The sequence below is a fragment of the Lithobates pipiens genome, unplaced genomic scaffold (assembly GCF_037356315.1).
Source record: "Lithobates pipiens isolate NorthernLeopardFrog02 unplaced genomic scaffold, aLitPip1_a1.2 Scaffold_13, whole genome shotgun sequence".
In the NCBI taxonomy this organism is placed as follows: Eukaryota; Metazoa; Chordata; class Amphibia; order Anura; family Ranidae; genus Lithobates; species Lithobates pipiens.
Window position 1 is genome coordinate 282,244,357 of NW_027507718.1, and position 16,162 is coordinate 282,260,518.

At 40.4% G+C, this 16,162-nt stretch overlaps 1 protein-coding gene across 3 annotated transcripts in view; it reads left to right on the top strand.

The window, feature by feature from the left end:
* The window catches only part of SGMS2 (sphingomyelin synthase 2), a 92,162-nt gene that overhangs the window by 66,662 nt on the left and 9,338 nt on the right, over positions 1 to 16,162 (top strand). For all 3 annotated transcript variants that reach the window (XM_077476684.1, XM_077476683.1, XM_077476685.1), the window contains 3 exons: positions 3,501 to 3,618; positions 7,361 to 7,514; positions 13,881 to 14,047. In XM_077476684.1, coding sequence (XP_077332810.1) covers positions 3,501 to 3,618; positions 7,361 to 7,514; positions 13,881 to 14,047 — 439 coding nt within the window. The remainder of the gene's footprint in view (positions 1 to 3,500; positions 3,619 to 7,360; positions 7,515 to 13,880; positions 14,048 to 16,162) is intronic.

A 16,162-nucleotide genomic window follows, 5' to 3' on the forward strand; every position in this document is an offset into this window, starting at 1 on the left:
GTATTGAGCACTGCAGATATCAACACACTTTAACTCACTACTACTTATTGTATTCAAGCTGCATTGGACGTAAGCTGGCACAACATGTTTGAAGACATAGGTGTTCTGTGAATGCCTTATTAGTACATAAACATATTGCTGGAGCTCACTGGAAACACTGAGTATTGTTTTTCAAAGTGAAGCTTTGATCCAAGCACAAAATAAACAAAAGCTTAACTGGTTCATTTAATCATTAATATGCCATAACAAAATTAAATGGAATAGCCTCAATAACAGTTCCTGTCATTTTTTTCTTTTTGCTTATACCTAAATTTTGTGAGGGTTTTAAATAGAAGAAGAAGGCTTGGCACCATAAATGTGTCTGCTGGCTCCCAACTCGGGCTGTCTGGCTCCTCAATTGCTTTGTTCATATTAGGGCTTTGGTATTTTAGTAGTCCTTAGATCATCAGCAGTCTCTTTACCAGGGAAGGGATGAAGATATGTTCTTAAATTATAAACTATCATTGCAGGAGACACAAATACCAAATGTTATCCTAAAGCCCCATACACATTATCAGATTTTCTGCTGACTTTTTCCTTCAGATTTACCAAAACCATATAATATGAGGTCAAACCTTAGGAGTTTCAATTTGTATGCAATCAGACAGGCCCTTCTACTACATGGTTTTGGTAAATCTGAAGACAAAAATCAGCAGAAAATCTGATAGTGTGTATGGGGCTTTAGAAGACTTTCACCTTTGTGAACACACAATACATATAGATCAACGTGAATGAAAACACCAAATCCCTGCCTCTGTAGGTACTGTTGTTGCATAATTATATACAGTAACAACAATATAACCTGACATGATGTGGTGAGTTAGGCCAAAGGGTACCGAAAAGCCCTCCCCTGCACCAGTGGCAAAACACAGTAGGGTCTTCTTAGAAAAGAACATTTTGCATTCCATCACATATTTATACCTTACAACTTTTTGAGATGGGAACAAGGCACACCCATTAGCAAAAGTATATAGGCATAGGACACACCCCCTTAAAGAGGAAGTAAAGCCTCTTAAAAGAAGACACCCTGCAAGGCAAAGGCATAATGAGCTAGTATGCATAGCATACTAGCTCATTAAGAATTACTTACCTGAGATCGAAGCCCCCCCAGCGGTCCTCGGTTACCACCTCCATCGCCGCCATGATACCCGGAGTGACTTCCGGGTATTGTGGCTCCGGCGCTGTGACTGGCCGGAGCCGCGATGACTTCATTCCCGCGCATGCGCGCTGGTGCCGCCACTAACGGAATGATCGCCGTTAGAAACGGCACGCTCAGTGCGCCTGCGCCCAATATCGGTGCCGTTATTCTTTCAAATATCTCCTTAACCTTTTAGGTTTGGGAGATATTTCTTGCACCTACAGGTAACCCTTAATGTAGGCTTACCTGTAGGTTAAAGTGGTTGTAAGGGGTTTACAACCAGTTTAAAGGTGAATTATAAAGAGTAAAAACCCACAAGAGTTTTTTTTTTTTACCACTACTATTCCTTTATATTGGCTTTTGAAATTTAAAAACACAGCAATTTAGAAATTGAATGAAAGGTTTAGCACTGGAAAACACTTTTTGAAAGATAAAAAGTGCCTTTTATATACAACTATATAGCTCAGACCAAAATTAGGGACAAATGAGAAGGAAAGAGGGACAGAGTCCCTTGAAATCAGGGACAGTTGGCAGCTATGCATATTTCACATTTTAGGATATGGGTGGGATAAATTATTTCTGTTTGCTCCTTGGCCAACTGTGCATCCAGACTCACTGATTAATACAATAATAAAATAGTATAAAATAACCCTTTTCTTTTTGGAATTTGTAATGGAATATGATATTTAGATTTATGCTAAGAAGGCTCTGCTGTGTTTTGTTTTTTGGTTCTCTGTTGCCCACCCAACTTCCAGTTTCCATGCACTGTTCTAATAGTGATCAACAAAGCTGAAACAGCTGTATGCAGTTTGGAACAAATAGCTCCATAATATTGGTTCTGGATGTACAGTAGCCAAAGGGGAATCAATTAATTATTTTTGTTCTATCCTAAAATGAGTAACAACACCATTATTTTGGGGATCGGTGATGACTTGAGATATGTAAATATCTACTGTCCTAGGATGTTTCTACCATGCTTCAACAGCACATTATTAGTGGAAATTTCCCTCATCATAGAAAAAATGTACCTACACTATTCTGGCACAGCCATTCACTGGGAAGCTCAGTGTGTTGCTCCTTCTCCTCCCCTTAGCTCTTATGCAGCTGAGAACAGAGGGACTGTGATCACTTAAAAAATGGGGAAAAAATGTATTTATAATGTTTTTTTTGTATCTATACAAACATGTTTTGTCTTAAATTTCTACTTTAAACTGAATGGGTTGTTTTACAAAGTGATTGTTTACAATTACTTTAAGCTTTAAAGTGTTACTAAACCCTGCATTTACTGTGTATTGGTCTCCCACAGTATACAGAACATGGAAATGCAATTATTTTTGCAAATATAAACTGCTAAATAAATAGCTTTTCTCATCAGCAGTACATAGCAGCCTTGAGACTTCTATCAGTTTCTAGTAAAGCTTGTAGGAGGGATTTTCATTCTCCCCTGACCTTCTGTCTGGCCAATGCTGATTGGCCCTGTGCTGATCACACGCACTCTCCCAAGTAAAAAGAAAAAACACTAGCACTATACACCAAACTGAGAATGTGCAGCCTCCAAAGGCTCTGTTCTATCATGAGATGTATTGGAGTCAGTTTAAGAAGAGGAGGATCAGAGAGACAGGATTACACAGCATTTATACACAATGCAGAGGATTAACCACTTAGGTTCCACAGTGAGTATAACAAGCATGCTTTATTGCATATACAGACTGATTTTACTGTTGTGGGTTTAGTAACACTTTAAGGAGTAACCCCACACATGTTTTGTACAAATATTTCAGTGGGTTTCAGAATCTGCACTCTATCAATCAGAAAAAGCAGCTCTAAGTGGTGCTAGCCCTAGTAATGCTAAGTCGCTGGGTACACACGGGCTGAAAATCAATCCAAAATGCTTGGTTCGACAGGAGCCAGCTGATTTTCGGTCCGTGTGTGAGACCCTGTTCAGGTCTCACAACCACCTTCTGTTGAACAAGCGTGCTGGGAAAACCAAATTCTGATCAGCACTCGTAGCCAATGGCTGCTGATGAGTGTGTCCTGGTGAGGGCATTCCCCCTGTCAGAACACAATAGCTCAGTGGGGGGAGTTCACTGCACTAACATCAGCCCGCTGGGTTGAAGGAAAATAAAATTGTGTGCTCAATGTATAATAGTTTAAACAGCTTATAGGTTGAGACACAAGTAGTTGGTCTGCTGGTTGTATCTGTAACTGATTATGCTCATTTTAATATCCAGAGTTGTACACACAGAAAAGGGAAGACATTTTAGTTTAGTTCAGAGATCAACAAAGTTCTAAATACTTGTTTTTCCTCTATTCCTATTTACAGATCAATCGTGGGGAGAAGGTATTTTTTCATCATCGGGACTTTGTACCTATATAGATGTATAACAATGTATGTCACAACCCTACCTGTGCCTGGCATGCACTTTCAGTGTGCTCCGAAAGTAAGTTTTGTCCCACTTAAAAGAAAAAGTTACACATTACAATTTGTATACATTATTTGGATTCTTCTAACTTGTAAAAAAAAAATGTCAGCTAAAATACCGTCAATGAGTCAAAAGACATATTTCGATTGAACAACAAATGAAGATACGGGTCTCTTAATATGTTTCAAGCTAAAAAGCACTTAGTCATAGAGTAGATGCTTTTGCTGCCTATATGTTCCCCTTTTCAACCTACTAAAAGAGTTTGCATAAAAAAAAAGTGTAGTCATCCATTGTTTGATTGAAGTATGATACTTAGTGGTGAGCTAGATGTGCACCTAGATCTGTATTGTGGGCAAGGGTGGACCAACCTGGTGCAGTTTGTTTTAAGATTGATAAGATAGTTGTTTCAACACTCACTTGCCCCTCCCGATACAACAGAACTTAGCAGACTGGTTTAACTGCTTACAATTTTTTTTTTTACAAGACTCATATTGGGCATTAAATAACTGCAAAAAACAACACATCTTTATAGTATTTATATAAGCATTTTATGAAGTGTGTATTACATGTAAATGTACTTAAACAGTGCAGATTAAAGAGGGCCAATGTTCGATTTACTTTCAGCAACCACCAGCAATTAAAATGTTTGTTTTTTGTAACCATTGTGGAAACAATGAGGCCCAGCAAATAACCTGTATGTAGGCCTTGGTGATAAGCTATCCCACTGGAGAATCAGTAATAATTTAGTGGCTTCAGATATTCAACATATAATTTTGTTCCATTTTTAGTGATTATATTTGTCCACTCCTTACTACTGTTGTACTGTTGTAGAATGAAAGCTTAACGTGGATGTAAACCTGATTCATGAAATTTGACTTAAGCACATATATCTGTAGTGTTTTCTTATCTCTCTCCAAAGCCCTAAGTCTAGTGTCTTTCTCCTGGTCTGTTCTTCTGCATGATAACTTCTGACAAGTTGTCTGACAACTAAGATAAAACCAGCCTGAAATTTGTGTTGGGGTGGGTGCTATAAATAGATTAGCAGAGAGCTGGTCTATTCACAGCACAGCTCTGCACATTCCTTCCTTCCTTTGCCTATGTGGAGGGGGGGGGGGGGGTGTTTGCCTTTCCTCCAATCAGTGGTTACACAGGGTATGCCAAGAACCCACACCCAGTGCTGAACAGGAAGAAAAAATCTCTAATGCCACATACACACGTTCGTAATTCTCGATGGTTTTTCTGAAAGAATTCTGCTCAAGCTTGTGTTGCCTACACAGGGTCATATCAAATTCCAACTGTCAAGAACGCGGTGATGTACAACACTACGACGAGCCGTGAAAATGAAGTTCAGTACTTCCGAGCATGCGTCGAATTATTTCCGAGCATGCGTCAGAATTTTGCGAGCCGGAATTGCCACAGACGATCGAAATTTCTGTTGGAAAAATTGAGAACAAGCTCTCAATCTTTTGCTGGCCAAAATTCCGCCAGCAAAAGTACGATGGAGCCTACACACGGTTGCATTTTCCGATAAAAAGCTCTCATCGGTCTTTTGCTGGTCAAATTTCCGATCGTGTGTATGCGGAATTACACAATGTTCACTTTCTAAAAAATATAGCAAGCTAAAGACAGCAGATATACATTATGTAGGAAGATTTGTTTCATTTCTGTATATCAACTGAGGCTGTTCACTTCACTGGGTATATGTAAGGGTTTACATTCACTTTAAGCTGGCCATAGACTGTACGAATCATGGCTTATTCAGCAGGGACTGGCCGTGATTCGAACCATGTGTAGGCAAGGCTGATTGTACCCAGGTCAATCCATTGATTGACTTGGGTACAACCAGCATGTTAGATTTTTAGGATGCGATTTTAACCAGAGGCTATAGTCGCTAGCAATAATCACTGTGTTCTGGCAGGGACAGTTTCCTGCCCCCCTACTGGTAGAACATAATAGCTCCATGGAGGTATTCCCCCATCAACACTAAAGCAGGCCATAGATTATATGATTTTCTTTTTTGCAACCACAGGTTGCAGGGTAGACATTTGTTCCGTCACATGGAGCTATTGAGTTCTCCGGGCGGGGAGTGATTATTGCTAGTACCAATAATCGCATCCTAAAAATTCTCATTGCACCCAAGTTGATTGATGGATCGACATGTGTACAATCAGCCTGCACATACATGGTTCGAATCTAGACCGGTCCCTACTGAGCCAGACAAGATTCAGACAGTCTATGGCCAGCTTGACTGGGATATTCCAGCAATTTTTGTTTAATCAATGGCCTGTCTTAGATGGCTCAAAGATTCTAGCTTACTGTATTGATCATTAGACCCAATTGTTTTAACATCTTCCACCAAGAAATTGTAGAAAAGTCAGTAGCAGTTGCAAAATAAACATTAAGCCAAAAGCATTAAAACAAGAGCTTTTACTTTGGAATCTTTCCACCTTTGGGTGGGCTACTTATGTAAGTGGTTAGAAGTAAATGTGTCTTGAAGCTTAGTTAACAATAGCTAATGAGGCAAGCTATGGATTAAATGACTAAGGATATACCAGTTCACGTTACAGCTCAAGGAAGCTTTGAAAATTGGTGGTTAAAATGTCAGCTTAGTAAAACATAAGAACTGTTATTTTTTTTTGTCAGATTTTGCTTCCTATTCCTTTGCATTCTTTTATAGGTACAAAGATTGGACAGTATGTCCAAAGTCAACTGACAGTGAATCGGTTTGTCCACTGAGAGATATAAGAGATAGACGGACAGGTTCTACATACTGCTACTGCCTGACAAACCTGTTTGGTGCCAAAATTCAAAACTAGAGAATTCCAAATACATCTCATGTGTCTGGATGTAAAGTGTGTTGCCCACATGATCCAATCAGATTTCACTTGACATTTTTCCAGGGCAGTTTACAAAATAAAAAAGAACAATCTCTTTAGAATATACAGGCAAATTTCCTTTAGGCAAATTGATTGATGGGGCTTACTGTATGTGTATAGCAATGTCTATAAGGGTTACAATCAAAACAGTCTTAACATTGACTGTTTAGTCCAGGCTTTCTCAAACTGTTTTACCCCAGAGGAACCTTTGATATCATTTTCAGGTCTCCAGGAATCCCTGTACTAACCATTTAATTGGCGGTCCTTGGGAAACTTACCCTTACATTAGTATCTGGTAGTAAAAATGTTTCCCTTACAGTGGTGTCCAGAATACCATCTTCCCAGATAGCGCAAAAGATCATTGGGGTCATGCATCTGGCTCTACCAAGTGGCATTGAACCCAAGAACTATGCAGACTCCATCAAATTGGAGGTCAGCCAGCCACAGTTCCAAGAACATCTAGCAATCTCTGCAGGAACTGTGGTTGAGAATGGCTGGCTGGTTTAATCCTAGGCTTCAAAAATATTATACAGCATCCGCCAGCTCTTGGTGATCATGGTTGTATATTACTGGTTTTGTCATAGACTATTGTCCAAGAAAGGTTTAGCATTTTGCAGTATTTAGGTGTGCTATTGGTTAATATGTACCGTGTAAAGTCTTCTTTTATCATTCTGAGTCTGGACCTTGCCTTATTGACAAATAATTCTGATGCTTTGAGCTGTGTCAAATAAAATACACTTAAATGGTCATTGCCTATATACACAAGTTTAAAAAATAAATCACTTTTTAATCGTTTTAAAATATTAGAGTTCAGATTGTGTTTTTTTGTTTTACAAATGCTTAATTTAATATAGTGATTAATTTATACATTTAATATTTCTCAGCTCAGTGGAGATTCTTACGGCAAAGCACAAAGAATTCTGCGACTGTTAACCGGGGGTGGCCTAACTATCACTGGATCTCATATCTTATGTGGAGACTTTCTTTACAGTGGACACACGGTCATGCTGACCCTCACCTATTTATTTATCAAAGAATGTAAGATTAAATGTTGTATGTTGTTGAGTGAAACATTTTAATATGGTTTATGCTTGCTATGTTTTCTTAACCCCTTCCCGCCCGCCTTGGCATCTCCTTTAAAATTTCTTCATGCCCAAAGATAGACGATCATTTGACCACTGTGATTGGCTGTCACAATGGTCACATGTTTAGAAGCTGGTCCCGTTGGCTACTGATGTTTTTTTGGGACCAAGAGCTGTTTATGGCCACTCAGTCTTTGTGCTGGGAGCAAATATAAACATTGCCTGCCCATTGATGCATATGTGTGGCACGAGGGTGTTAAAGCCCAGCTGTTTGCCACCACACATATGGGTTTATTGGGGCATAAAGTGATTAAAGTGTATGTATAGCTGAAACTTTTTTCGTTTTAGAAAGAGTATGAGATTGAGTAAAACCCCTATCAGTTTATTTTTGCTGTTTGTATAGGGAAATATTTCCTCTACTTCTTTTACCAGCAACACAATGGGAAGTAAAAGGAAATTACTACAAAGAGAAGAGGATTCCCCTGTTAGATAGTTGTCACCACAACAGGGGGCTCCCGGATTCCGATAAGCCCCCCGCCCGCAGACCCCGACAACCAACGGCCAGGGTTGTCGGGAAGAGGCCCTTGTCCTCATCAACATGGGGACAAGGTGCTTTGGGGTGGGGGGGCGCGGGGCCCCCCTTTCCCCAAGGCACCCCCCATGTTGAGGGCACGCAGCCTGGTATGTCTCGGGGGGGGGGGGGGCGCTCGATCGCCCCCCCCCCCCCTTTCCTGGCCGGCCGGGTAGCATGCTCGGACAAGGGTCTGATGTGGACCTGGGGGGGACCCCCACGCCAATTTTTTCGGCATTGGGGCTCCCCTTTAAGTCCATACCAGGTGACGGGGCCAGCGACGCCTCCTTCGCTGGCCCCGTCTACCTGGAGACGCGCTAAAAATTAGCAGACTTTCCTCCGCCTGTGTGGGCGAGTCCGTTCATTTCAAAAGTACGGCGGACTGGCATACCAACGGCCGGATTGTCCGCCGAAATGCGAGTCCGATGGAAAGATTGGAGTGCAAAACTACTTTCTAAGTCCGCCGTACTTTTGGGTAAAAAAAGTCCGCCGGAGGCTACACACGGGGGGACTTTTCCACCGGATTGTTTGATCGTGTGTACGCGGCATTAGAGTCACCTGGCAGTACCATGCAGGCTTTTTTTATGTATATACGGAGTGTGCTTCACTGATCTTCTCTCCCACTGGTAATCTATGAACCGGGTCTAACCTGAATGAAGCCTTCGCTAAAAGGCAATCAAAGTGCTGCATTAAAGCTGAACTCTAGGCAGATAGAAGATAAAGCATAAACATAGCAATAAGCAATAATTCAATTTTTTTTCAGAATCTTCTAGGTTTTCCCTTTAGGCTGTACCATTCACTTCTTCTGCTTCTTCTAAATGTAACTCAACACATTCAATCAGCTATCCAAGCATTGACCAGTCGCATCAATGCCCCTTGCAGTCGGGCAATGGGCATTGATGCCCCCATTGCAAAAAGAAGGGGGTTTGGGAAGGAGCCCACAAAACAGAAAGTATTAAGTGAAGGATAAAAAGAGATACAGCTTTATTGGACTTTATCAAAAATCACACAAACGGTGTAGAAACACATTACACCTTCACCTATCACCACTGTAACGGCATCTTTACATATAAAATATCAAACACACACTGGGCCCACTATCACAGCAACATCTGAGGAGAGATATAAGCATGAATTCAAACCCAGTATTGGTATCCATTATGTCAAAGGCTCAACTGAGCCATCATGTGAAGCATCATATTAATTAATGACATGATTGTGACCATATAAAGATACTTCCATCTTGTTTTTTTGTTTTGCTTCTAGAAACCAAAACACCATTAACACGGTATCCTGTATCATTAAAAAAAAATGTTAAAATAAGAAAATACATTTTTAAAAATGTTTAATAAATGTAATTAAATTTTTTTAACATACTGTCACCACCCGGTTTCCCTGATCACCGCCACACCAGTCTTTTGATGAAGCTGTACAGCACTGGTGACAGTATGTAAAACAATTTTTGAAACAAAAAATTATTTAATTTCTTAATTTTCCAAAAAATTGTGACAAAAAATTGCAACTTAAAAAAACTCACCATGCCTCTTACTAAATACCTCAGACTGTTTATGTTTAAAAAAGGGGTCATTTGAGGGCTATTTGTACTGTTCTGCCATTTAGGGGCCTCAAGAAATATGATAAGGCCATTGGTACATCAGGATTGATCCATTTTCAAATATGAAAAATAAAATGAAAAATAAAATGAAAAATAATAAGCCGCACTTGACTCACACAAACATCTAATTGTGCAAAAAATGAAATAAATCGTGAACCAATATTAGCAACTATATGTAGATTAATATATGCCTATATCGTGCATAGTGAAAAACACAAATACATTAATAGCTCAGACCATACAACTCATTCCTTGCAATATGAAATTCCATTATATAAACCTATAATATAAAAAAGAGGGGGAAAAAACACCCAGTGTATAAACAATAAGTCCGTATATATGAACCACAAGAGACTAGTTTTCAAAAACTGTGAATAAAGTCCTCCACAGATGAACCACAGTAATCATAGGAGATCCACTACTGGGTCCAATGAAAAAGTGCTCGATCCACCACCAACATGCGATAAAAGTGTAGATTCAACTTCCAGCCAAAAGGGGTCCTCAGTATTCTCCTGGTTTCACCACTCCAATAGGAGTTATGTGGAAACTGCTCCCAGACGTCTTCCTCATAGGTCCAAAGGGACTCAAAGCAGGGACATCAGAACCATCAGAACCATAAAGGAAAAAATAGAACTCCAAATAGTGTAAAACCCTTTATTACTGAAGATAAAAAAGTAAAATTGCACTTGCACAATGTGTAGAAGAAAAAAGCCTTAAGTCCGTTGCGCCGGCCGGACGCACACGGACAGACCCGTTCTCCTGGAAACCGTCACAAACACGAGGTGATGTATAGCATACCGCTCAGCCCTACGCGTTTCGCAAACAAAATTGCGTCATCCAGGGGCACGAGCGGCACGCTGCGTCACCTCCATTTATATTGTCTCTAGCCCTCCAAGCCTCACTCTGGGCACCTGGCTGTTCCCGCCAAAACCAAGCCTCATTTCAGTATCCAAATATGATTCGTCAGATCCTACCCCCAAGGGCCAATCAGGGACTGACTCAGGCCAGGTAACAGCCCACCCCCCATATAGACAACCAATCATATTTGTTCCTGGTACCTATCAAAACTATAATTAAATGAGTGACCTGGTACACAAACCACTGGATATTATATGTTCCACTGTATTCCCTGGGTCGTGCGCCCAACCGTTATCAAGACATACCCCTAGCAGCTTTGACAGAAAAGAAAAAACAAAACAATAGACTATACCCTCTTCCGCCCCACTTCCGGTTCCTTACTACCGGTTTGTGGCCATATCCGGTATAACCAAGCCTCGCCCTCGGTCCCGGATAACTTCCGGTACGTCATATCCAATATATGGCTATATTCAGGCCAGCCAAGCCTCACTGTCATTCCAGTAGGTCATATCCGGTGTGTGGCTGTAACAGGCCAACCAAGCCTCACTCTCATACCGGTATGTCATATCCGGTGTGTGGTTGAATCAGGAACTGCCAAGCCTCACTATCATCATCTATTAGCTTCCGGTGTGTCCCGTCTGGCGCCCGATCTCCACCCACACGAGCGCACAACATTTAACCCTATGGCCACCTCAGCGGTCATCCCACAGGTCCAACCTTCACAGGAGCGCCTCAGAGCGCACTCACTGTGAAGCAGCGCACAATCCCATACAGGCCTTATTTGCACCGCCAGTCTAATGGTGACAATCAGCTCCCACCCATATCGCCCCAAATACCTAACATAGGCTATTTCAGGAAACAGCCAAAACATCCCTGGGGCTGAGGGAGCATAATATTGCCCCATCAAAAAAAAAGGGGGGGGGGGAAGGGATGGAAAAACGGGGGGAGGAGAGGAAAAACTAAAATAATTATTTTATGGTGTATAAAAATATAAAATAGATAATGAATTAATAAAAATTGAAAAATTCATAAAAAAAAAAACTTTTTTAATATTAAATAAGGGCTCATCCCACATCAAATAGAGATGGGTCTATTGCCACAACACTCTCCCCACTAAGACCCTGAAGGTGGAGATGTACCAAAAATTCCTCATAACCCTGACCCAGGAAAATTTCTTTTTGATATCCCTCTTGAACATGTACCATAAAGCCACCGGCCCAGAGTGTAAGTCTAGTAGGGAGAGCTCACAATGTCACAAAGTAAACATAATGGTAAAAATAAATTTAAAACAACTGACATCATTGTCCTGATAATGTAAACAACAATATGGAACTATGTTCGCCATTCTTAATGCTATATCTGTCAAAGGACACATAAAAAGACGATATTCTATGCTGTACACAAAGTAGGCTCCTACGGGACATCAATTACAGTCAATATCAGAGACCCCACACTAAATGGAGTTCCCAACCACTCATAGGGTGTTCACAAAATAAAGTAAAATAAAATAAAAATAGAAGAATGTAGCCAGGATGTGCGCGCCATCATGAGTTATTGATGAAGGCGTTCACATCTGTGTCGACATTCAAGCCAAACGGAACATAAGTCTTTAGCCTGTATATCCAGGCCATTTCCTGCCTGGAAATCTCCCTAACGAGTGACCCGCCCCTCCAATGGGGTCTGTACTTGTCAATGCCCACATACAACGTATTGGAGGGGTCCCTGTTGTGTGCTTGGTCAAAATGACGCGACACCGGGTATTTTTCAAATATATATATGTATACCATCATTTGTAAACGCTATCATTTGCATACAAATGAAATAATATACACTTACTAGGATTTTTTTTATCCAAAGACATGTGGCAGAATACATTTTGGCCTATATTTATGAATAAATTAGATTTTGTTGGATATTTACTATAACAGAAAGTAGAAAATATCAGAAGGGGATGCTTTAAAGTTTTTGGTCTTTCTTCGTTTATATAGCAAAAAAATTAAATACCCAGTAATGATCAACTACCACTAAAAGAAGGCTCTATTTGTGTAAAATAATTATATGCATTTATTTTGCGCACTGTGTTGTATGATGACACAGTGGCCAGCTAAAGTAGCACAGTGCTGAAAAGCAAATAATGACCAAGCTATGAAGGGGGGTTAAACCTTCCGGAGCTCAGGTGGTTTATAATGCAACTGGAGTTCAGCTTTAAATATATCATAGTAACCCTATTAATAAGTTAGAAAATATACTGAGGATCCTAATTCTTGCACGAAGAAACTCCAGTGCAGAAGCTTCTTCTGTCAGGATTCTCAACTTTCCCAGGATCTCCCCAGAAAGATTGTGACTTGGCCTAGGTACTGTGGATGAAAGCCTAGAGTATAGTAAATATATTTTCTTACTGGTGTTTTCCCTTACATCTTTAATGTGGCAATTTGTAAAGGGTAGAGAGAAAGGGGCTGATATAATAAGCAAACCTTGCATTACATTTCAAGATCTGCTGTGAAATGGTGCATTCATTGTAAACTCACCTAACAATAACTTTAGTGATCTAATACAAATTTGTACTGTACCATTTTCAGCTTTAATGTTTTTATTTTATTAACTAAATTGCAAACAATATACATCATTGAAAAATTCATCTGCGCATTGACCTGATTTCCTCCAAAATGTTGCTTCTATAAACCAAAACACCATTAACTCTGTATCCTGTACCATTACAAGAATATTACTTTGTGGGTCAGGCCACTTATCTCTGCTGCGAGACGGAAGGTATAAAATGATGTAATGATTTCTTTTTATAGATTTCTTTTTTCTAGAACAAAGAGCTGTGTCTGTGAAGTGATCATTTTCACAACACTGTAAGAAAATATCAAGAAGGCTTTTTTTATCTATCCACTGGAATTAATTGAGTTTGCTGAAAATTCCATTTAGCCTCATACATTTTCATTTTAACATGCCCTCCTTTCTTCCGTTCTATTCAGTTTTTTTTGTTATGCTGCTCAAGTTACAAGAATGTGGTTTTCTCACACATCTTGAGGTGATTCCACTCCTGCTGTGTACATAACACGAAGTATTGAAATCATTAAGCATCCAATGGGAAGAGATTGGACACCTTGCAATGGCCTTGGGAAGTGTGTAGCCTTGGGAACTCAAGTACAGGGATCTAACGATTGGAGTCCTAAAGTAGATGTTTGTAGCAAAAACTCTCATAGGAAGTGTGGATTTTGCAATGTTTGTGAGTTATAACAGATTTGGCACTTTCATGTTCTCTCTTGCAGATTCCCCTCGTCACTTTTGGTGGTATCACTTATTCTGCTGGCTGCTGAGTGCTGCGGGGGTTATTTGTATTTTAGTAGCTCATGAACATTATACCGTAGATGTAATTGTAGCTTACTACATCACTACCAGACTCTTTTGGTGGTATCATGCAATGGCTAATGAAAAGGTAGGTGCAATATTAGTTAATCTGCAAGCTATTCTACTTATGTTTCTTTGCAGGCCAGAATCTATGTCAAACTAGAATTCACCTTGAATACAATTTGAGCCCTGGAATGTTTGACTCGAAGCGGGAGTAAACCCACTGGCATGTTTTTTTTTTTTTTTTCACACCTGCAAGGCAAAAGGGATAATGAGCTAGTATGCACTGCATACTAGCTCATTATAAAATACTTACCTTAGAACGAGCCCCGACATCTCACCCGATCCATGCCGAGGGAGCTGACATGTTCCCTCGGCGTGTCTTCCGGATATCGCGGCTCCGATGCTGTGAGTGGCCGGAGCAGCGATATCGTCACTCCCACGCATGCGCCCGGGAGATTTCTTTCTGGTAGGGTCCCGCGTCTGCCGGGCTTCCAGCTGAGAAACCCCTGTGCGCATGAGGGGAATATCTACTAAACCTTACAGGTTTAGGAGCTATTTTTTTTTATCTACAGGTAAGCCTTATTATAGGCTTACCTGTAGGTAAAATTTTTAATTAAGACTATACAACCGCTTTAACAGTCAGTCCTTTTCAACAAAGTGTTCCATGTAATTGGTTGGACCCCGATTTATTGATTATTAACCCCCTGAATGGTAGCTATGGTTTGCTTCTATTACTTGTAATGGTCAGTCTTCTCTACAAAGAGGTTCTTCATGTTAGCAGAATATATACTTAACATGCATAACCCTTTCCAGTGGAGGTGGCTGCTAACTATCCCAAAGTGTTTAGCTCATAATCAAAATGACCACCACAGGGCTGTGTAAGGTCTGGTTCTGCTCTGTAGCCCTCTGCATGCACGGTGGCTGTGTAAAGGTATGTTCAGTTATCAGAAAAAATTATAGGGGTTTGTATGATACAGGACCTCTACTAAAATTACATCAGGTTCTCTGAGCATTTGGGTCTTGACCTAAACTGGCCTTGCCTTTTCCAACAAGTTAAGTAGCTGAGAGCTGTATAAAGCACAGGATTTCCATTCTACTAGGATAATTCAAGGAATTATAGCCCTTTTCAAGGAATGAAACCCCTTCATCGATGTGCTTACTTCTTTGTACCTTTAATTTTTGGACAGTCAATGGACAATTGCCATGAGGTTGGGTATTAAAGTTTGCATTAGCAAGCTGTTATGTCCCAATCATATGAGTCTACATTTTTCTTGACCAAAATAAATCATTTTTAGAGCACTTCCTAATGAGCTCCATTAAAGTCATTCTTAAGACTTAAAGATTTGTTTAACCTTAATGCATTATAAAGAAAAAACCTGTTGCAGAAAATTCCCCCCTTATACTTTGATAGCAGCAAAAAAAAATACTCTTGCCCACATGTGTGTTGATCAGGTGATCTAAAGTTCAGGCTGGATAATGTCTCAGGCCTTGCTGCCCTCCAGGATAGGGGTATCCTAGTCATGAGAAAGAGAATAGAAAAAAAGAGGCCTTGTGCCATTATCCTTTGATATGTTAATAAAGGAAAGAATAAAAACAAGCATATGAAAGCAACCACAATATAAAAGACTTTAACTTGTGGCAATCCATCTAATAATAGTACTCTCGAGATGACGAGAAAGAGGACATACGAACCACTGCTGGCTGACGGGTTTGAAAGGATACCTTCTTCCTCAAAGCCTAACAGTACTACCTCCTTCAGCTGCTTATATACATATGCTCATCTATAGGGCACATCCCAGAGAGGCTCCGGTGCCCCACCCACAATCACAATCATGGCCGTGTTTTAGGAGACATCTAAAAATAATAGCAATCATATTAGCCCTATCAGGGTCTGGGTCTTACCACCATTGTGTATGGTAATCCACATTTTGGGTGTATAGCCGTTAGTACACCAGGCTCACTGGTGGTGTTATTATGGCGGTCAGACCGATGTCTGGGACGCATGCTATGTTGTTTACTTTCCCAAAAAAATGAAAGTGCGGTCTAGCCGTCACTTCCTGTGCACCCATCGTCACGCAGGATTGACGTCGGCCATTGTGGATTGCGTCTGGCATTTTGTTGTAGACTTCCTATAGAGAACAAAGCAGACAAGTCTGCCGTTACTCTATAGTACTTGGAAGAACAGGGAGAGAGGAAAGAA